Source organism: Lepidochelys olivacea (genome assembly GCF_965140295.1).
Source record: "Lepidochelys olivacea isolate rLepOli2 genome assembly, chromosome: 11".
In the NCBI taxonomy this organism is placed as follows: domain Eukaryota; kingdom Metazoa; phylum Chordata; order Testudines; family Cheloniidae; genus Lepidochelys; species Lepidochelys olivacea.
Window position 1 is genome coordinate 28154861 of NC_140421.1, and position 22636 is coordinate 28177496.

The 22636-nt window shown below is 40.3% G+C and overlaps 1 protein-coding gene across 1 annotated transcript in view; it reads right to left on the reverse strand.

The window, feature by feature from the left end:
- The window catches only part of NEB (nebulin), a gene marked incomplete at its 5' end in the record, with an annotated part of 194582 nt that overhangs the window by 163486 nt on the left and 8460 nt on the right, over positions 1 to 22636 (reverse strand). The window contains 10 exon segments of the mRNA XM_084642730.1: positions 1140 to 1247; positions 1349 to 1453; positions 10703 to 10801; positions 11517 to 11621; positions 11715 to 11822; positions 11906 to 12007; positions 16162 to 16278; positions 17148 to 17255; positions 17450 to 17554; positions 21991 to 22095. Of these exon segments, the coding sequence (XP_084498856.1) occupies positions 1140 to 1247; positions 1349 to 1453; positions 10703 to 10801; positions 11517 to 11621; positions 11715 to 11822; positions 11906 to 12007; positions 16162 to 16278; positions 17148 to 17255; positions 17450 to 17554; positions 21991 to 22095 (1062 nt within the window).

The window sequence follows — 22636 nt, forward strand, 5'->3', positions numbered from 1 at the left end:
TAACTAATCCTCACAGCTTTCCCCCATCACCAAGGTAGGTATTATTATCCCAATATTACACATGGAAGAGGAGGGAAGTCAGAGGTATATTAAGTGACTTCCCCAAGGTTACACACCAAGAATCTGTTCCAAAGCCCACTGAACTCATTGAGAGTCTTTCCATGACTTTAAGACCAGGCTCCAATTACTGACAGAGTCATGATAGGTTTCAGAGTAGCAGCCGTGTTAGTCTGTTTGCGGTTGTATCTTAGAGCTTGGCTGTAGACAATGGGTTGTGTGGTGTGTCCTGGATGGAAGCTGGAGGCATGTAGGTAAGTATAGCAGTCAGGTTTCCAGTATAGGGTGGTGTTTATGTGACGATCGCTTATTAGCACAGTAGTGTCCAGGAAATGGACCACTTGTGTGGATTGGTCTAGGCTGAGGTTGATGGTGGGATGGAATTTGTTGAAATCATGGTGGAATTCCTCAAGGGCTTCTTTTCCATGGGTCCAGATGATGAAGATGACATCAATGTAGTGCAAGTAGAGTAGGGGCATTAGGGGATGAGAGCTAAGAAAGCATTGTTCTAAGTCAGCCATAAAAATGTTGGCATACTGTGGGGCCATGCGGGTACCCATAGCAGTGCCGCTGTCTTGAAGGTATATATTGTCCCCAAATGGGAAATAGTTGTGTGTGAGGACAAAGTCACAAAGGTCAGCCACCAGGTTTGCTGTGACATTATCGGGGATACTGTTCCTGACGGCTTGTAGTCCATTTTTGTGTGGAATGTTGGTGTAGAGTCCTGATAATAACTCCGGTATACCTTGGTCATAGGCCTGTGACTAGAACAGGAGACCTCGTTGTCTCTGTTCATTACAGTGGAGTTGGTGATGTTTTATTTATTCAATGTGTGTTATAAAATGAGTGTCAGATTTTTCTTGACACTTATGTATCATTAAAATACATTAGTTAAGTAACAAAACAATAATTTAAAAACAGACTCACTGTTTATTAAAGCATTCAGAAAAATAACCCAGCAAAGAATTCAATAAAAAAACACCTCAGTAAACAATCCCTCAGATGTAATAGAAATGCAACTAATTTAAAACTAAATCATCACTACATGTAACTAATGGTTACATGAAATGGGATGTACTTACATCGCTGGCAGCCTGTCTAGCAGCCTTGGCAACTCGGATAGAAATAGCATCATTTCTTAGATCATATCCTTTTGATTTTAAATCTTCCATGTCCATTTTGTAGTAGTTCTGGAAGAAAACATCACTTTTGAAATAAAAATCTAAGCCTCCATTACTTACAACTTTAAGTGTATGTTAAATCAAGCACTCTTACTCCAATGTAAACTTACATCACTAATATTGTAGGCATTAACTTTAGCCTGAATAAACTGGGGCACGTCTGGAGGTAGGTGATAATTGTGAATTATAGCCTCACCTTTGGCTTTATATAGTATCTGCAACAGAAAGTAAAAAATAAATTGTCAGTCAAATGCTTATAAATTATAAATGCTTAAAACATGCTGAGTCATATAGCTTGAATTAAGCATCTTACATAATAGCAATACTTTTATGTGTACAATACTGTTATTTAAAAGAGGAAATCCTAGTCCCATTGAAGTGAATGGCAAAATGCCCATTAACTTCAACAGGGCCAGAATTTCACTCAGAGAGTATAATACATACATGTACACACACACATACTCAAACCTGTGGTAAGCAACCGTTTGAGGGACTGACAAAATCTGGTTCCCCAGCAGAAGTTATTTTCTGGTAACACAATGAATTGTACTCAGTACATTTGAGGATAACTTCATGAGTGCCCTTAAGATAAAAGGCACTCAGTAAGGGGGGGAGGGGTTTTTTGTATGGGTATCACAGAGGAAACTCAGATTACTTGAATTAAGTTCCACCTGCCTGAACCCAGACTGAATTTGCCTCTTGTGCAGCGGAACCACATTGACCTCACTGCGTGAGGGGACATCCACACCAATGAAGGGAGGGGCCGGATTTGTCTGATAGCATTTTGAGAAGAGGTGAACTGGAGCATTTGACTTTAGAATTCAATTGGTTAATGTATATAAGTCCACTAGAAATATCAGCACTTACATCACTCCTCTGGGCTTGGTTGATTTTAGCCTGTACTATAACAGGCTCATCTTCAATCTGAGTATACTTAATAGTGTCCGGATGCTGGCGATATTTTTTCTGTTCAGAAAATAAAAAGGCAGTGTTACATTTCCTTGATGGCTAAAAGCATCTTTTAATCTCTTTCCATTGCATCTCTTTGTAAAAGTGAACATAGGATAACAATGTAATTTTACATCAGACTTGTCCTTATATACAGAGAAAATTGTAATCATAGTGACATTAGGTATTTTCATAAACAATTACTGTGTTGCATTTGCAACATTTGTGTGTGTGAACATGCTGCTGGACTTTCAAAATGGAAAAGCATATGGAGAGATATGATTTTGCACATTTCTGTGACCAGTTCATGCTCTCATGTGCATAGTTTGCACGCGCAACATAAGTGCACACATTTTAAAATGTTGACCTTGGTGCGTATCTTCCATTGGCACTAGTGGAAGCTCTTAACCCTATTGTGCTTTCTTTACTCCTTTACAACCCCATAGCCTTCACTGGGTTGCACAGGCATGAGAAAAAATAAAATTTGGTCCAGTATCTTCCATTTCCTATGCATCATATTGCAATCTATAATGATAGTGATCATACTATGATCATTATTTTCAGCTTAGTCATTTATCTATCATCCCACTGAAGTCAAAAAGTAAATCGCAAACAGACAAGTGTAGGTGAAAAAAGACAACTGGAGAGAAAACATCTATATGCATAAAGTGCAAAGCTGGACCAAACCATCAAATTTGCCATTAGATAAAGTTTGATTGCAGGCCTCAGAAAATTATATGAACACTTGCCATTGGATGTGTGGTATGCCTAATTTACTCCTAAAAGAAGACATCAGACCATATCCTGCAGTGTTAGTAGAAGTCAAGATGAATTTGAATGCAGATTGGTGGCAGGATATCCACCAATCATTGTGTTTCTCTTTGTTCACTGCAATTCATTCTGTCTAACTCCAGCCTATCGTACGTGAAGTATGAAATAATGGCAGCTCTCTGATTCTCTGCTGATGATGGTTGTGATCTAAAAACTGAGCAAATTTTGCTGATCTGCCTTTTCAACCATAGAAAGATTAGAAGGAAATCTTCTTGTCTTGCCTATTTTTTTCTTTCTTGTTGGTTCAAAACAATTGTGGAAAGCGGGCCCAGCACTCTTTGTGTCAGTGATACTCAGAGCTAGCAGGAACAATGTTCTGCCTCCAGGAACTCTTGGCTCTTTACAGTCCCAAACACTGCTCAGTAACAAGAACACTTAAATATTGTGTAGGAGGAAACCAATGCATGAAAGAACATGTGTTTTTAATATTGGTGAATATCAGTATTCGTATCAAATACTCTTTCTTTACCCATTGGACTGATCTTGCAAGGAATTCCCATTAAAGTCATGCATTAGTTGAGAGGGTATTTCACATATAAAAGAACAGTATGATATACAGTGTGAAGAGTAGTGCTTTGTTGCCTTAATATTTCTCTGGTGTACACTCGATTGGAATAGTAATTAATTTAATCACATTACATTTCTTTACCTCATTGAGAATGTCTGTAGCTCTCTTAGCCTTCTCTGCTTCCATGGACCCAAATGGCACCCATCCACAACCTTTCATCCAGCTATTGTAGTCAGATTTATATTCATTCTGGAATAAACAAAGACAAATGAGGAGTTCAATGAAAAGAAAATGCTTCCATTAGTCTGAATGTTTCAAACAGTCATAGCTGTAAAGAAGCTTGAAATGTTAATTTTTATATCAACAAAACTGGAATTGCCTCAGAGGCGAAGGGGAAAGAGGAGAATGTCCTTACAAAATATAGGGAGGCCTCTATATCTTTATTACACCATCACCATGATAGGCTGCTTCCTTCGTGATAAAAGTTTAGATATCCGTGCTCCTTGAATGCATTCATGAAGCTCCTGTTAACTTGAATGCAATCACCTGGTTCCCACTAAAGGGGCTTCACTGTATTCTATTCACAAAAGAAGACCTTTGCAAAGGTATAATTAAGGTTGGGAATATCTATACCTTAAACAAAGAGTTATCTTTTATACCTTTCAGGTACTCAGTTGCTATGGTAATAAGAGCCATCATAATACTTATAAACTAACAGCTCATCTCGCTACCTCGGTGGTGCCTTGGTGGGGCCGCGAGCAGTGGAGAAGCATTTTGGGATTGGGAGAGATCTCAACTGAGAGCAGCTGAGGCAGTGTTATATGAGCACCTCTCCTTTCCTCCCCCCCACACTTTGCTTTCAGTATGTTGGGGCTGCTTCTTCTCCTCTCTCCCCCTCCTCCAGGGAGGGAGTGGAGAAGAGGGGGTCACATGCTGCATCTGGGCCTGGGCCAATGGATGGTACACGTGTGTGCAGGGCTAGTGATTGGCTCCTTTCTGGTGGTGGTGGACGGGGGGATAGGGATTGATATCGTTTGCTGTCTGGGTAGAGTAGCCATTGTGGGCTTCCTGTTTCCCTTCCCACCCTTAACCTAGTATGCTGGATCTCTGGCGATGCCAGCAGTGGGGTTGATCACCAGTTCCAGGGTCTGGAGGGGATTTTTCCCTTGTGGCAAAATTGCATGACGAGGGGGTTTGCCTCTATGTCTCATATGGCTTATGGCTCTCCTCATCTCATGTTTTCTACATCTGGCACTAAAAGAGGAGTGAGTCAGGACTCCTCCCATTTCCAGTAAGGGTCCCTTGGCTGGCTTGAGGGCACAGAAGGCAGTGGCATAGCCAGGTGGAAAAAAAAGCGAGAGCGGAGATAAAAAAAGGCACCACCCCCTGGCGCTGAAGGACCTCCCCCGCCACCACCGCAATGCCGCCGAAGACCGGAGCGAGTGAAAGACCCGACGCTGCAGTGCTGCTGAAGACCCAGAGGGTGGCGCCTCTTTATCTCCACTCCCCCTGACCTGCCGCTGAAGACCCGGAGCACCGCCGGGTGAGTAAACGTGTAAAGGGTGCCAATTAAAAAGGCGCCACTTCTGCTATGCTGCTGACAGAGGGGGCCTGGCCTTCACCCTCACCCTCAGGGTTATAGCACAGTGGGGTCTGAGGACCTAGTCAAAGAGTGGGAGAATTGTGGAATTCCACCACAATGCAGGTGAAGGTTTTAGGCCTAAGACCGAGAGGGGGCTAACTCAGAGAGATGAAGGAAGGGGTCAGAGGTGAAGCTTGCCCTGAACCCTGGCAACCAATCATAAACATTTCAGATGAAGAAGACTTCTGATTGTTTTTTGAGAAAGTTTGAGTAGGGGTATTACTTAGGTCAAAATAAGGTTTATAATGGAAAGTAATTTACTTGAACTGCAGAGTCACTATCATGACTTCATAATACATGCAGAGCCAGTTTACAGAAAATCCATTAAAAGAGAAAATGAAGTTAGCAGCTGTACATTCTGCCTTAGAGGTCACTGCTAATTTCTGTCTGGTGCTTAGTGAAACACTCTTGCATATCATTTTTCAGTGCATATCTAAGACAATCCTTTTGACATACAGTATTTGTAGCCTGGAGCATCGCCACGTTAGTTACATCAACAGAACTGGTCAGTAATAGCACACATACTGTTAGTCAATATCATATATTTCTAGAAGGCTTGTATTTTCAGCACTTATGCTAACTACCAACATGCTTTGCACTAACTCATTTGCAACAGCAGAACCTTCATAGAACTGGTCCATAATACTACACATATCAAAGCATGACCATTTACCTCACTCTGCATAGAATAGGCCTTCTTTGCAAGTTCCACATTAATACTGTCAGGAGGATAAGAGTAATTATGTAGGAGATGCTTGTAGTCTATGCCGCTTGCAATAGCCTGAGACATCTTAGCCTGAGTGATTGGAATCATGTCCAGTGGTGCTGTATATCTGCTCTTTGACAATTCATAGCCCTTCTTGTATTCATGCTGTGGAAAGGAATTCAATACATATGTTTTGGATTAACACAGAATACAGTTTTGTAAAAACAGATATTCTTTTCAGAAGAAAGCTACCTCCTGGCAACATCAAATGTTTTAAGTAAGTTCAATATCTGCTAACTCCATTAGATGTATTAAAAACAGATGGAATTATAAGGCACAAAATATTATTTTTAAAGCAGTTCCTCTGATATGAAAATGGTAAATAATTTGCTGTCATTAATCTATATTTTGAAACTACTGTTATGAGATATAGGCAAATGTAATGACCTCCACCATTAGCTGTCAGACAGATTTAAGCCAAAAGTGTCCAACACCAGAGTACAGACCTTTAGCACTTGAGCTAAAGGAGAAATTCCATTAGCTGGCAGCAGTAGTAGCCTGTTATCCTTCATATGTATTACCCAGTAGAGAGGGATATGACACACACCTTATTAATCTGTTACACAAATAGAATTTCACCCCTAGTAAATTGTGACTGCATACTGAGGACTCTCAGGGATGCTATATGGTGGGGAGGGACCAGACACCATCAGCTGTGTCAGAGTGTAGGTGGTATCACAGCACTGCATGCAGAATAAGGGTTCTGCATGAGACACAAACAGCTGGTGCATGGGGAGGGTTGGAGAAGAGCCACCTACCTTTACATTTTCTAATTAGCCCGTAAGTGCCTCAGAGCTGAGCTTTTGTCTCTTATATGTCTATAAAAGGCCTAGCACACAGTATATAAATGAATAAACAACAACAATAAAAGAGATTATTATAAAGACACTTACATCACTCTGCTGTTTGGCCACCTTTGCAGAATGTAACATCTTGGGATCATCATGAATGCTCAGGGCTCCAATCATTTTCCCTTTACTTAGTTCATAGTCTTTCTTGTATGCCACCTGCACAGTGAGAACGAATATGTGAAACTACGCTTCACATTTACAACTAAACTACTGTGGCTACATTCATATTTCATACTTACATCACTTGCAATTTTACTGTGCGCTTTAGCTGCAAGAAGTGGAATTGCATCAACTTTGATTTCAAATTTCTTCGCTTTAGACCTCTCCCAGTCATACTTGTACCAGTTCTGCAGACATGAAAATAAATGAAGATATGACATCAAATACTAATCCATCAATTAGAGGATAAAATAACAATTACTGTCAATATTTTGGACTTCTAATTAACATGTTGATTGTTTAGAACATTAATTTAAAAGTTTATCATATCAACCTTTTCAAGCTTAATTCTCTTTTACACAAAGACTATTTTGCACCCTTGTAGAAGTGCCCTGAAGTGGGTGTAAAGAGAACTGATTTCCACTTTAAGGCCATCCATTTTATACTGACAATGGTTAGGCTGCTGGTGAACTGTGACCTCTGCCCATCATGCTGACCAATAGTATCTCATTGTTCACTTGTGTTCCTCCCTCTGTCTGTATCTAGCTGTTGCCTCTTGTCTTATATTTAGATTGTAAGCTCCTTGGTCAGGGACTGCCTTTTTGTTCTCATTTTGTACAGCTCAGTGGGGACCTGATCCACAAGTGGTTCTAATGGGTGCTATGGAACACATATCATAAGTGCCAGAGTTGTATAACATGGTCTTCATGTAAATGAGAATCGGAACCATTCTCTCCACTTTTTACCTAGACTACTACTATTAACTATATTAATAATAGTCATATTATCTATAAATATCTCTATCTCTATATTTTGATATGTTTCAATGTGCATGTGTGTGTGAGATAAAAAAAGAAAATTTATTAGTTATCTGGAGTTTTTTCACATCTCCTAATATTTATTCTTGTCATCAGTATTATTTAGAGTTCTTACTCCAGGTGCAAGTATAAGTGCTTTGTTTCATGTCATCTACAGGAAGGTGTTACATTAATACTTACATCACTCAGATTATATGCATTGACTCTGGACTGGAGGAATAATGGAGCATCTGGTGGCATGTGGCATTTGAATTTCTCACTTTCGTGTTTAGCTTTATAATTCAACTGAAAACAATCAGAAATAGTCAGAAAAGAAAGGTACAGCCCATGGATCACAGTCATTGGTTAATAAAAGAGGTAAGCAAGAGGGTAAATTTTTGTTTCAGATCAAATTTCACAAAGTTTTACAATATTCTGTTTTTCCTGTTTTTTGCTTATCTGAATTTGAAATATATCCTCACTCTATGAGCCAAAACCTCAGCTTTTATTCATCATCATAGTCCCACTGATTTCAATGGAACTATGCCAGTTTACACCAGTTGACACGTTAGTTCTCTGTCTTTAGTGCACTCACTAATGCAAGTTAAACAGCTAGGCCAGAATTTTTTTCTTTCAGAATAAGAATCCTTTTCCAGGTCTGAAACAGTTACATTTGTTATCAGTAATTCGGCTCAGTTCTAGTTAAATAACATTTCTGAAACAGATGTTTATTTTTGCATATCAAGTAGAAAGGCAAGAAGGTAGAAAACCCAGTGTGTAAATGCACTAGCCTTTCCCCTATGGCGAAATAGATTCCAAACTTAATTAAGTCACAAGTGAAAATGAGACTGATGATCTCATCCTGGTTCCTGTCTGTGCACTAAATCCCACTCAGTTGGGAATGTTTGTTCAGTTGAGATCTAGGACTAGAATAGCACAGGTGTTATATTTTAGGATTGGGATGCGTTGGCAGAAATATATATATAGAAGCTTGCATAATGCTTGACCTCGAGATGTCTGGATCTAACTAGTTCTTTGCTCTTACAAGCACTAAATTCACTGAATTTTGTAAAGCAAAAAGTTAATCAGTCTAATATGTTTAATATGTCATTTTATGAGTATTCTGTTACATTTATGTCATTATTTTAGGTGTCCACAATTCTCTGCTGCAAAAATAAATACAGCAGAATTATGGGCCTTTTCCATTGACTTCCGTGGACTTTCAGTCAGGACCTAGCAGTATAAATCAATTGTTTGTGATCATTGTTAATGAACAAATAAATGATATGGGACCAATCCCACATGAACTGTCCTTTTTTCCTGGACACAGAAGAATTTCCTTGTTTTTTCTTGAAGTAAGTGTGACAAAATATAACAGAAACACATTTGACGTGTAACAACACCTATCTCTAATACAGTACTTTTCATCCACACATTTCCAAGCACTTTACAAAAGAGGTAGGATTATTATTCCCATTATACAGATGGGGAAACTGAGACATAGAGAGGGAAAGTGACATGTCCATGGTCACCCAGCAGGCCAGGGGCAAAGCCAGGAATATAACCCAGAGCTCCTGAGTCCCAGTCCAGTACTTTATCCACTAGAAAACACTGCCTCTCTACAGAACACATGTTAAAAAGTACCAATGTCTTTTTGACATGACCAACAAGCAATTCTGTTAATCCACCTTGGTTTATTCTGTCTGAGGGCCATACAGCTGGCACACGATGAAGAGTGATGTCTGAGCTAAAACTGATGAGCAAGTACCTGGTACCATGTTCATCCATACAGACCTCCATTGTGAAGGTTCTAGTTGGAGGTTCAAGTTATTTTCCCAGATCCTTTCAATACCACAAGAAGTAGCTGACTAGTCTGTCAAAAGATTTTTAAGCACCCTTTCTATGCACTGGAACATCTATGCAGAGGAAGCCCTCATTTGGCCAGTTAGGTTTTGTTGAAGGACAGTTGGACCAGATTAATTGGTCCACTGTTCCAAGTGGGTTTTATGAATGAGTGTTTTCTTATAGGATCACATAATGTCAATATTGGTAACAGACTCGATATGAAGGGGTAGGCGGGAGACTGTGTTTAGCTATTCTGGAATAAGAGACCTCAAAGTGCTGAATACCCTCAGCTTCCATGGAAGTCAATATTAACTGTGGGCACTCAATATCTTTCAAGAAGTGCTCAGCGCTTTGCAGTATCAGGCCAAAAGGGCCAAACTGTGCCCTCACTTTCACAAATGTAAATCCCATGGACTTCAGTGGGAGGTAAATGACAGTAGAACTGGTCCGAAAACAGTTCTTTTGTCTCATTATATTGGCCTGATGTTATTTCTGACTATAACGGGAGCTGACCCTTCCATTTTGATATCCACTGGGTATCAAAGAAATTACTGTAGATACTTTGCAAAAAGAAAAGGAGTACTTGTGGCACCTTAGAGACTAACAAGTACTCCTTTTCTTTTTGCGAATACAGACTAACACAGCTGCTACTCTGAAACCTGTAGATACTTTGACATTTGCATTTTTGCTTTTTCCCTCTGCCAGCCCGCTTAATCCACTTAGCAGAATTTATTATTAAACAACATTTGAAGCCAACCAGACACCTTGGTAGAACAACTGTAAATAATTTTAGTACATTCTGGTTGACAACAATCAGTTGCTTACAGCTATACAACAAATACAGAGGTAACAGAACACAGGGTAAATATGGGCTAGATCCAAAACTCCAGATCAGACAACACAGCTTTGAGGAGGATTTGAAATCTGAATCTTGATCTGAATTTGAGACTCAGGCCATTATCTATATTTTATTACTGTAACCTCATTGACCTGTACTGGATCTATTACAGCATAGCTGTCACAAGAGGAAGTCAGAGAAGTGTCGTTGAAATATTTTACATAAATCAGCATGAAAATGTGATTTGTTATGTTTTGCTTAATTTGTCAGGCTACTTACTTCACTCAGCTGCTTGGTATTGATCTGTGCTTGAACTTGTACTGGAGAATCGGTCACTTGTGTAAATTTGATTTGATCAGGATGTTTTTTGTAAGTATTCTGGAGGAATAATAATAAAATATGTTTCAAATACACACATATAAATAAAGTTTGCTATCAAATAAGATACTGTAATATTGCATTACTAAATACTAACTGTGCCCCCAATAATGATACATATTGTAATGGGATGTAAAACTGTATGATAATAATTAGCCACTATGTGGTGCCATGAGTAACATAATTTACCAGAGCTGGTAACAGCCAGAGCTGGGGTGTGCGTTAAAGGATCTTATAGTGAACACATCTTGTGTATCTCTCTTGAAAGGAAGCTCTGTAGCCAGTCCATATCTGGAACAGAAGCCTGACCTGCTAATAACAGCCCTGCAATCTACCACATACAAGGTGTACATCACACTTATAGTCTGATCCAGTGGATCTCATTCTGATTTACTCTATAAAAAATTAGAAAACTTAGGGCAAAGTTGTGTTTTAGAACATTTAATGTGAAAAATGCTACATAGAACAGAGCAGCAGCCTTCTGTGGTTACACCTCTCTGAAAAAAATGAATAGGCTAAGCACATCCTGACCACTAGGTGTCACAAGAAACTACTGAAAACAATACATATGACTGTGGCCTTCAAAAATCACATAGCACCTAATCCAAAACACATGGAAGTCAATAGTAATCTTTCAATTGACTTTCATGGACTTTGGGTGAGTCCCTTCTGCAACTAACTGGTTTTCTTTCAGCAATTATTGCCAAATACTTACATCTTTGCACTGGTCTAATTTCTTTATAGCTTCATACTCTTGAGTTATGGTTTGAGGGAAGTAGCATTTTGTCTTGTCCTCCTCATAATCTGCTCTGTAATTTTTCTAGGGAATAAAAATGACATTAGATAGTAAGCATAGTGATCTTGTCTGGCAATGAGAGTATGGTGAAATCAACACAAACACTGTCATACTTACATCACTATTCATAGCTGCAACATTCATGTAGTGTGTATAATATGGGTTCTCATAGCTGCCTACATAATGACCCAAAATATTCTTTTGATATGCATCTTTATATTTAATCTGTGGAAAAATCACATATTTATAAATATATATAACTGAGAAAGTCAGGTCTGAAATACAGGAACAATTACAACAGTACTTACATCACTGAATTTTTTCAGAACATTATCCATTTGAAACTTTGGAGTGTCACAATAATTAATGCTTGTTGCTTTTGACTTCTCATAGGCTTCCTTGTATAATTTCTGCAAAAGAAAATAAAGTCAGGTAATACAGAAGATTTCGCTGAATTTCCACCAGCATAAGTGATACTCTGACTAAATTTCAGAGTAGCAGCCGTGTTAGTCTGTATTCTCAAAAAGAAAAGGAGTACTTGTGGCACCTTTGAGACTTACCAATTTATTTGAGCATAAGCTTTCATGAGCTACAGCTCACTTCATCGGATGCATTTTCCACTGAATGCATCCGATGAAGTGAGCTGTAGCTCACAAAAGCTTATGCTCAAATAAATTTGTTAGTCTCTAAGGTGCCACAAGTACTCCTTTTCTTTTTACTCTGACTAAAGCCTCCAACTAACATTTTGAAATGACACTAAGAAATAAAAGCAAGCCATCAGCTTGACAAGGCAATAATCTGCTAATGTAAAAAGCAGAGATGGGATTGAGCTGCAAAGTCTGGATCTGGATCTATGTTTTGCTGAAATGTCCACATGATAGGCTCTAGGGTTTCAGTCCATTATAAATATAAGGGGCAGATGCAAAGTTCAGATCTAATTCCAGAGCCAAACTTTTCCAAAGGTCATAGTGTTCAGATCCTGGGTTTTGGTACATCCCTGTCTCTGGTGAAAATGCTGAGGATATAAAGCAAGAGGGGGAAGAGCAGGGAGACAACCTATCGTTAAGGCTATTTTATTTTCAGATTTACTTTGCAGGTCATTAAGCACAAGTCAATTTATGCAGCAGTTCTGCTTCTGAAGAATAATTTTTATTAAACATGTTAAACTAGAACAGATAGAATCTACCTAGAATCCCTTTCAACAATTAGGAGACAGGGGCAGACTACAGTATTACCAAATCTCTCACAATTTTATCACAAGTGCCATGGCAATTGGTGCTTTTCATAAAGCCCCAAGCACATGATTAGGTGAGAATCGCTGCTGCTTTTTTTTAAAAAAAAATAAACTTCAGCTCCTCATGATTGGAGAGAAAAGCTTGAAAACATGACTTAAGAGTTCCCTAAAGGCTCAAAAACCAGCAAGCAAATAAAAAGCACCCAAAATATATTTATTTTTTAACATATCTCTTGATTTTTAAGCCTGTCTCTTGATTTGGGGGGGAGGGGCTGACTCATAATTTTTCAACTCTTGACAGAGTCATAACTAGGGCAGGGCAAGGGGGCAGCCACCCAGGGCGCCGTGCTAGTTGGGGCACAAAAATGAGGCAGCCCAGGATTGGACCCCATGGTGTCAGCCCCCCTCCCCGCAGGATTGGGCCTGGCAACATCAGTCGGAGTCCATGGGCATAATTTGGGGGTTGGGTGGGGGGGGACATTGCCCTTCCCAGACAGAGGCCCAGGCTGGCAGCGGAGTGGGTTTCTGGAGCTGCTTCCCCTGCCAGGTGCTCGGTGCCTCTGCAGCTGGACGCCACCTCCTAGTGCCGGTCAGCTTCCCCTTCTATGTGTGCTGGCACTCTATACAGCCACCATTCTGTCTTCTGTACCACGGTGAGTGCCCGTGGGGGGGGGCAGAGAAAAGTGGGGAGAGTGGGAGACATGGGGGAGGGTGAATGAGGTGGGGGAGGAAGAGGCAGTGGGGAAGAAGGGGGGTGGGATAGGGCAGGGGGAAGAGAAGAGGATAGGAGAATGGAGCTGGGGGAGGGGGGTGTGGGAGTGGGGGGAGGTGAATAGGGTCAGGGGACAGTGGGGAAGAGAGATGAGATGGGGAAGAGAAGGGGAATGGGGGGGAGCAGGAACCACGCGTGCAGCATCCCCTCAGCAGGAGCAGCAGCTGGGTCTCCCCCATTAAGCCAGCCCATTCCCCCCAACATTGGCAACCCACCTTCAGTGGGTACCCCTGCCACAGGTAACCCCCTCCACTACCCTCCAAATACCACCTTCAACACCCCGCAAGTATCCCTCCCAGTACACAGACACCCATACAACACCCCCCAAAAAACTCCTCCAGTGCCTCCTCCCCCTCCCCCCAGCAGCGTCCTCTATTTCTCATAGCCTTGGTTTTCAGAGTTGACGGGTGTGAGTCCACCCTGCCAGCAACCACCTGCCCCCAATGCCTGGGCTGGGGACTGGGCTCACGTGGCCAAACTCAGAGTTCGAGCTGTGCAACCATGAGCCTGGCAGCCATGGGACTGGAGTAGGGCAGTCAAGGGGAGCAAAGGGTGGTTCTGCTCTGTGCACGGGGAGTGGGGGGGAGAGTGACCCAGCTGCAATGGCAGGTCCGAAGCGGGATGTGACCATGCTGCTGAGAGGCAGGTGCCCAAGGTGGATGAGTACTCCAGGGAGCAACTCGGGGAGCCTCTCATGACAGCCAGGCTCCAAGGGCAGGGGCTGACTCTATAGGGTGCTGCTGGCCAGCACCAGGCTCCTTCAGAGCAGAGGCAAGAGCATGTCAGGGGAACTGCTCGGAGCTGTGCTTGCCTGGGGAGCACCCAGCTGTGCAGAGGCAGACGGCTTGGGGAGAAGGGCAGGGAGGGCTGCCAGGCAGCCAGCTAGGGCCCCAGCACCCAGAGCACAGAGAGCCAGGGGCCTGAATGGACCAGGCGGCTCCCACCCGCTTCTGATCTGCCAGGTCCTGGCAGGAGGTGACAGTTTTCAAATTGTGGGGCACATCCCCCTAGGGAGGCATGCCCCACAATTTGAAAACTTTTTTGCTAAATGAGAGGCAGAAACGGGGGGCACATGACCCTGCGTGCTCACCCCCCCCCCCCCGCATCTAAGAGGTGCAGATATGATTGTTCACCCCGAGCGCTAAAATGCTTACCTACTCTTGGACTTGGCAAGACAGACACAGAGGTGAGAGGAACGGGGTTAGAGAAAGAAAGGAGACGCACATTTTCCCCCACCCCGTAAAACTGAAGAATCATTACATCACTGAAGGGAACTATGCATGTGAGCATGTGAGAATTCTACTTCTTTTAACTTCATCAGACACCAAATGAAAGTTCTGTCCCACTGTTGGGGAATGGATATGACTTTCTGATCTGTAACACCATCACAAATACTGTTGTAACAAGAACAGGAGTATTTATGGCACCTTAGAGACTAACAAATTTATTAGAGCATAAGCTTTCATGGGCTACAGCCCACTTCATAGGATGCATAGAATGGAACATATATTAAGATATTATATACATACAGATAAGTTGGAAGTTACCATACAAACCGTGAGAGGCTTAGTTAAGATGAGCTATTATCAGCAGGAGAAAAAAAAATTTGTAGTGATAATCAAGATGGTCCATTTAGACAGTTGACAAGAAGGTGTGAGAATAAATGGACACAAATCTGACATCAGAAATCATAACATTCAAAAACCGGTAGGAGAACACTTCAACCTCTCTGGCCACTCAGTAAAAGATTTAAGGGTGGCAATTTTGCAACAGAAACCTTCAAAAACAGACTCCAACAAGAAACTGCTGAGCTTGAATTAATATGCAAACTAGATACCGTTAACTTGGGTTTGAATAGAGACTGGGAGTGACTGGGTCATTACACGTATTAAATCTATTTCCTTAAGTTAAGTATCCTCACACCTTCTTGTCAACTGTCTAAATGGGCCATCTTGATTATCACTACAAAAGTTTTTTTCTCCTGCTGATAATAGCTCATTTTAACTACTTAGCCTCTCACAGTTTGTGTGGTAACTTTCCAACTTTATATATCTTACTATATGTTCCATTCTACGCATCTGAGGAAGTGGGCTCTAGCCCACGAAAACTTATGCTCTAATAAATTTGTTAGTCTCTAAGGTGCCACAACTACTCCTGTTCTTTTTGCGGATACAGACTAACACGGCTGCTACTCTGAAAACTGTTGTAACAGCTGACAATGACACAGAGACATTAGAGAACAGTCAACTAGACAAAACCTCCATCTTTATCTCTTAAAGGGTTAGTATTGTTAGACTGGGTGGGTGTATCTCACAGTAAACAAAGGTTCATGTGGCAAACTGCAAATACTAAGAGGCTTCAGTGAAGATTATTAATTATTATTATTTATTTGTATTACCGCATGTCCTAGGAGACCTAGTCATGGACCAGGACCCCGCTGTGCTAACACAGAACAAAAAGACATTCCCTGTCCCCAAGAACCCATACTGTTAAGAACTGATGGGCTTGGTTTATATCATATAGCTGAAATATTCAAACTAAACTTTTATGGTACTTACATCACTCAGCTGCTTTCCTGAAACTTTTAGCTGTTTCAGCAATGGATTCTCTGTAGCAGGAAGTACATTATAATCTGCAATAGCTTTGCTCTTTTCATAGTCTTCTTTATATTTCACCTATAGAAATTAAATAAATGTATATTTGGACTGTCTTCTTGGTTAAAGTCCTCTTTTTTAGAAGGTCTGCTCTGGGAAACCAAGTGAATATCAGAGAAAGGGCATAATTTCTAAGCAACTAAGCTGTTGCTTTATAATGAATATAGCATTTCACAGAATGCCAACTGTTCTTATGTAGTAGGTCTCATTCAGTGCATCCCAAGAAGCTTTGCACCATCTAATAGACAATCTCCAAAGTCAAATCCTTATTGCCCTGGATAATCCATAAACATATATATACATATCCAAGGCCATATTTCTAAACCAGTGGGTCATACTTCCAGCAGCGCCACAAAATACAATCAGGGGAGATTGTCAGGCATTGTAAAATGTATTACAATCTAAAGCAAAGAAAATCTCATTCCCTCCTCTCATTCCCCCACCTTTACCTTTCAAAGTCAAGTATTCTCCAGCAACCTCTTGAAATACAAGCACAAATAAATTATATAGATGTATCATTGTTATCATTGATACACTTTTAGTCTTATTTTTATAATAACTGTAAGGGGATCACAAAAGTTTGGACATTGAATAGGGATTGTCAACCAGAAAAGGTTGAGAATCACTGATCTAGGAAGTGCCTTGAAAAGGGAAATATTGGGCCAGATCCTCAGCTGGTGTGAGTTGCATAGCTCCGTTGAAGTCAATGGAACTATACTGATTTACATCAGCTGAGGATCTGGCCCATAATAGAAGTCTCAGACAGAACAAGGAAGAAAGTTCTGTATCAAAGGGACTTTACAGCTGAAGTTCTTGAATATAATTTGGAGTCATCTGAAGTTTGGCAGAAGTGGAACCAAACTAAGTAAATGGGGGAATTCTTAACTTACTTTACTGGCAGCAATTCCAACTCGCTTATTAGCCTGGTACTCTGGAGTTTCAGTTTGCATAAAGTAGATCTGGTCTTTCATGAGCTCATAGTCTTCCTGGTATTTTCTCTGTAAGCAACGGAAAAAGAGAACAAAATGTATCAAATACACTACCATTGCAAAATAGTCATCCATAATATAGCTTAAATAGAAAAAGAGAAGTACTATAAACAAAGCAGAAAAAATATATCAGGCACTACAAGGTTGATAAAAACACAGGATAAAAACATACATTTGGCCCAGTGTCTAAATAACTCTCTTACCGTACTGAAATTATCAGCATTCATCCTTGCAACTGCAACTTCATAGCAAGGAGTTTGACTCCACTTGCCTTTGATCTTGTTTTCATAATCTTCATGGTACTTAAACTATAATAAAATGAAATAATGTATGTTAATCATAAGAACATAAGAACGGCCATACTGAGTCAGACCAAAGGTCCATCTAGCCCAGTATCCTGTCTTCCAATAGTGGCCAATACCAGATGCCCCAGAGGGAATGAACAGAACAGGTAATCAAGTGATCCATCCCGTGTCACCCATTCCCAGTTTCTGGCAAATGGAGGCTAGTGCCACTATCTCTGCCCATCCTAGCTAATAGCCATTTATGGACCTATCCTCCATGAATTTATCTAGTTCTTTTTTGAACCCTGTTATAGTCTTGGCCTTCACAACATCCTCTGGCAAAGAGTTCCACAGGTTGACTATGCATTGTGTAAAGAAATACTTCCTTTTGTTTGTTTTAAATCTGCTGCCTATTAATTTCGTTTGGTGACCCTAGTTCTTGTGTTATGGAGAAGGAGTAAATAACACTTCCTTATTTACTTTCTCCACACCAGTCATGATTTTATAGACCTCGATCATATTTCTCCCCGACCCACCTGCCCAGTCATCTCTTTTCCTAGCTGAAAAGTCCCAGTCTTATTAACCTCTCCTCATAGGGAAGCTGTTCCTACCCCTAATGATTTTTGTTGCCCTTTTCTGAACCTTTTCCAATTCCAATATATTTTCTTTGAGATGGGGTGACCACATCTGCATGCAGTATTCAAGATGTGGGTATACCATAGATTTATATAGAGACAATATGATATTTTCAGTCTTATTTTCTATCCTTTCTTAATGATTCCCAACATTCTGTTAGCTTTTTGGACTGCTGCTGCACATTGAGTGATGTTTTCAGAGAACTATCCACAATGACTCCAAGATCTCTTTCTTGAGTGGTAACAGCTAATGTAGACCCCATCATTTTATATGTACAGTTGGGATTATGTTTTCCAATGTGCATACTTCGCATTTATCCACATTGAATTTCATCTGCCATTTCATTGCCCAGTCACCCAGTTTTGCAAGATCTCTTTGCAGTCTGCTTTGGACTTAACTATCTTGAGTAGTTTTGTATTGTCTGCAAATTTTGCCACCTCACTGTTTACCCCTTTTTCAAGATCATTTATGAATATGTTGAATAGTACTGGTCCCAGTACAGACCCCTGGAGGACATCACTATTTACCTCTCTCCATTCTGAAAACTGACCATTAATTCCTACCCTTTGTTTCCTATCTTTTAACCAGTTACCAATCCATGAGAGGACCATCCCTCTTATTCCATGACAGCTTACTTTGCTTAAGAGCCTTTGGTGAGGGACCTTGTCAAAGGCTTTTCGAAAATCTAAGTACACTATATCACCTGGGTCCCCCTCGTCCACATGATTGTTGACCCCTTCAAAAAATTCTAGTAGATTGGTGAGGCATGATTTCCTTCTACAAAAACCATGTTGATTCTTCCCCAACAAATTATGTTCATCTATGTGTCTGACAATTCTGTTCTTTACTATAGTTTCAACCAGTTTGTACGGTACTGAAGTCAGGCTTACTGGCCTGTAATTGCCTGGACCACCTCTGGAGCCCTTTTTAAAAATTGGCATCACATTAGCTATCCTCCAATCATGTGGTACAGAAGCTGATTTAAATGATAGGTTACAGACTACAGTTAGTAGTTCCGCAATTTCACATTTGAGTTCCTTCAGAACTCTTGGGTGAATACCATCTGGTCCTGGTGACTTATTACTGTTTAATTTATCAGTTTGTTCCCAAACCTCCTCTAATGACACCTCAATCTGGGACAGTTCCTCAGATTTGTCACCTAAAAAGAATGGCTCAGGTTTGGGAAGAATGGCTCAGGTTTGGCTATAATCCTGCTATAATGAACTGAAATAAAATAAAATATAGTAATCTCTCTGGAACAGCCCTTTATTTTTGCCTTACATGTTTGTTTTCCAAACTGTTGAGCTATTTTTAAAAATTTCTTCAAGTTTTTCAAGAGCCACAAATCCATTTTACCTGCTATTGTCATGGATGTTTTGGCTTAATTATTCCATTGCTTGGTTAATGCCTAATTCCTTCTTGATAACTCCTTTTCAGCTGATTAGCTGAAATAAATCTTAGATTCAACAATATTCTCACCAATATGGAGGTCGCTTGCTGTTGGTTTTCTCCTCCATGGGAGAATACTGACACAGATGCCTTTGGTTTAATCTGATTTAGATTCTAGGATACACAAGCTGAAATTTTCCAAAGTGCCCAAGGAAATCTACCTCAGGCTACTTTGAAAATCCTAGACATAGAATATATGGATCTCTCCCTCTCTCACCCAAAATCATCATCACAGTTCACTGGACAACGAGCACCATGCTTGGAAAATGTGTAGCTGTTTATAATTTAGACAAGAATCATTGGCAATATGAATTAAATTGTTCAATCATTGCCAAATCCTGCTCCCCTCCCTCTTGAACAGTGTTTTAGGATACCTTTCATCTACATTAGATTTAATAGTCTGATTTACCTATTTCTATAACAATGTGTTATTCTATTAAGGAAGCTAATTTCACAAGCCAAAATTCCACCTCCGCTTGTTTCAAAGCTTACTCAGTGAATCAAATTATCTCTTTTAATAACAAGCTCTCTCATTTTCTGCAGCTTGTATATGCTCTTCACTGAGGCAGCTTCAGTTGTGAACTACTATCCATGACTTCTCACTAACACACGCATTTTCCCCTACTGACTCAACTAGAATTTCCTGCTACTGCAGACATAACATGTCACAGAACCAAAGTGGACCATGCAGATTTATGCAGGGTTTGCACTCCCTTTACATGGTACATATGATTACTATCAGCTTGTACTTACGCTCATCAGAAATAAACTATTGTCTGCTCCAGTCTAGTTCCTATGTTTCCTAAAGGATGCAGTGCAAAGGTTTTGACTTGGTGCCATCAGGCTGCATTTTGATATTCCAGTTTATTTGCATGCTCCAGAAAATCTGAGCACTTCCATGCTGCTTCTGTTCTTATGCCACTCATAGAGACTGGCTATGTAAAACAATTCTAACAAAATGCTCTTGTTTTCACTGCCATGAACTACATATAGCCTGCTGACTGCTACTCATATTTCATTAGCTTTATATAGTGATCAGTTAGTTCCTGCTGGTTCCATGATAAGGTCTTTTTGCCACGCATTTATCTTTTGAGCTACATACGAATAAGGTTGAGAAGTAAGGTCCTTCAGCTATCTGAGAAATTTTCTCCAAATAAAATATTTTCTCTCTGCTCATAGCTAAGCTCATCACTATGTTCATCAATGGTTTTTCAACCTCAAGGGTCAATAATTGTGATTCCTTAACCCTGTGCTATAGTGAATTACTAGTACAAAGCAATATGATCACATATCACCTACTCTTTAGCCACAGTCACATTCTGAACTGAGTTAAAACCTACTTCTAACTTAGCAGTCTACATGACTTAGTTCCATTTATTTAGCTGAACTTTTATCTCTCTATATTCCATCCCATCTCCTGCATTCTTTGGTACTGATTTACTCTAACTATACCAAAACATAGACTGGAGATGACTGGTGCCAGGGCCTTTGTTAATCGCGCCCTAAGGATTCACTGCTTGTTGCCATTAGCTAATTCAGTGTACAAAATCACACTGAAGACATCTTGTTTGCCAAACTTTTCCTCTAACTGAGATCTGTGAACCTGAGAATGTTTGGAATGAAGGACCCTTTATAATGTGTATAATAATTTGGCATTGAAATTCATATTTAAATATATTCTACAACATGAGTACAGCTTGTTCACTTTTACGATCCCACAGGTGCATTTCATAATCAAAGATCAATTATCCAGTCCTACTAGAAAAATAAATGTGTTCCTTGAGAGCAAATTATGGACTCCTTAGAAAATATTATATAATCAAAAATGTACCCATACACCCAAACACTTTGCTATTTGAATTTAAACAAGCAACATAGTGGTCATATTGATCATTATGACCTTCTGTAGTGTACCCCCTAGTACAAAGAGGGTGGAGAGAACAGAAAAAGAAGGAGAATGAGGGGATTGGGGGGGTGCGTGTGTGAATGAGGGGATTGAGGAAGGGGGAGAGAGAGAGGTAGAGAGAGGGTGGGTGTGTGTGTGTGTGTGTGTGTGTGTGTGTGTGTGTGTGTGAGAGAGAGAGAGAGAGAGAGAGAGAGAGAGGAAAGAAGAAGGGGGGTGAATATGGGAACTGAAAAAGATGAGGAGGGAAAAAAAACCTGACAATCATCATGGAAGACTAGGTGGCAAACATAGATCCCCTTGTGAGGACTGATCTTTTTGCTTATTTATTAATTTATTTATTCATTCATTCATTCCTTTCTTGAACCCAGCCTGTATGTAATGTATATGCACTTAAATGATTCTGCCTTTCCAAATCCTTAAGCAAGCTGTCTAGTTGGGAGAAAGCTGTGCAGTATACTAGTATACTCACATCACTGCGCTGTTTAGTCACTTTCTTGGCAAGCTCCACATCAGGTGGATCAGGCAGAGAAGTGTATTTAGATTTTCGTTCATCATGCCCCTTTTTGTAAACAATCTGAAATAACGCAAGGGGTAAACTTTTACAGGAACTGCCTGTTTAAATAAACAACCGAACATTTACTCCTGACCTCTCTAACGCTTCCATTAACAGAAGCAGTCATTTCCACTGCTGCAAAATAAACTCTCTCAATCAGTGTAACTACTACAGCGTTCTTAAAGAAAGAGAGAAATTACTAACCTGCTAGCGGACTTTTGAAATACATTAATAGTTTGGATTTCAGAGACCTGATCCAGTGAGGTGCTGAATGCCCTCAACATCCACCGACATCTCTTATATAGCTCCTTAACCAAGGAGGTACTCAGTTCTCCAAGTGCGTCTATAAACATTAATGAATTAAACCATTCCTGTGAAGTAGGGAAGTATTGTTATCCCTGTTTTACACATGGGAGAATTGGGTGTATAGGTCCAATCCTGAAAAGTTCTCATTGTCTCCTGAGAGATGTTAAACACTCTCATGTCTCATTGAAAACAGCATCCTAGAAGATTGGGCCAATAACGGTTTGATTACATTAATTCTTCTGAACGCAACTCAGAA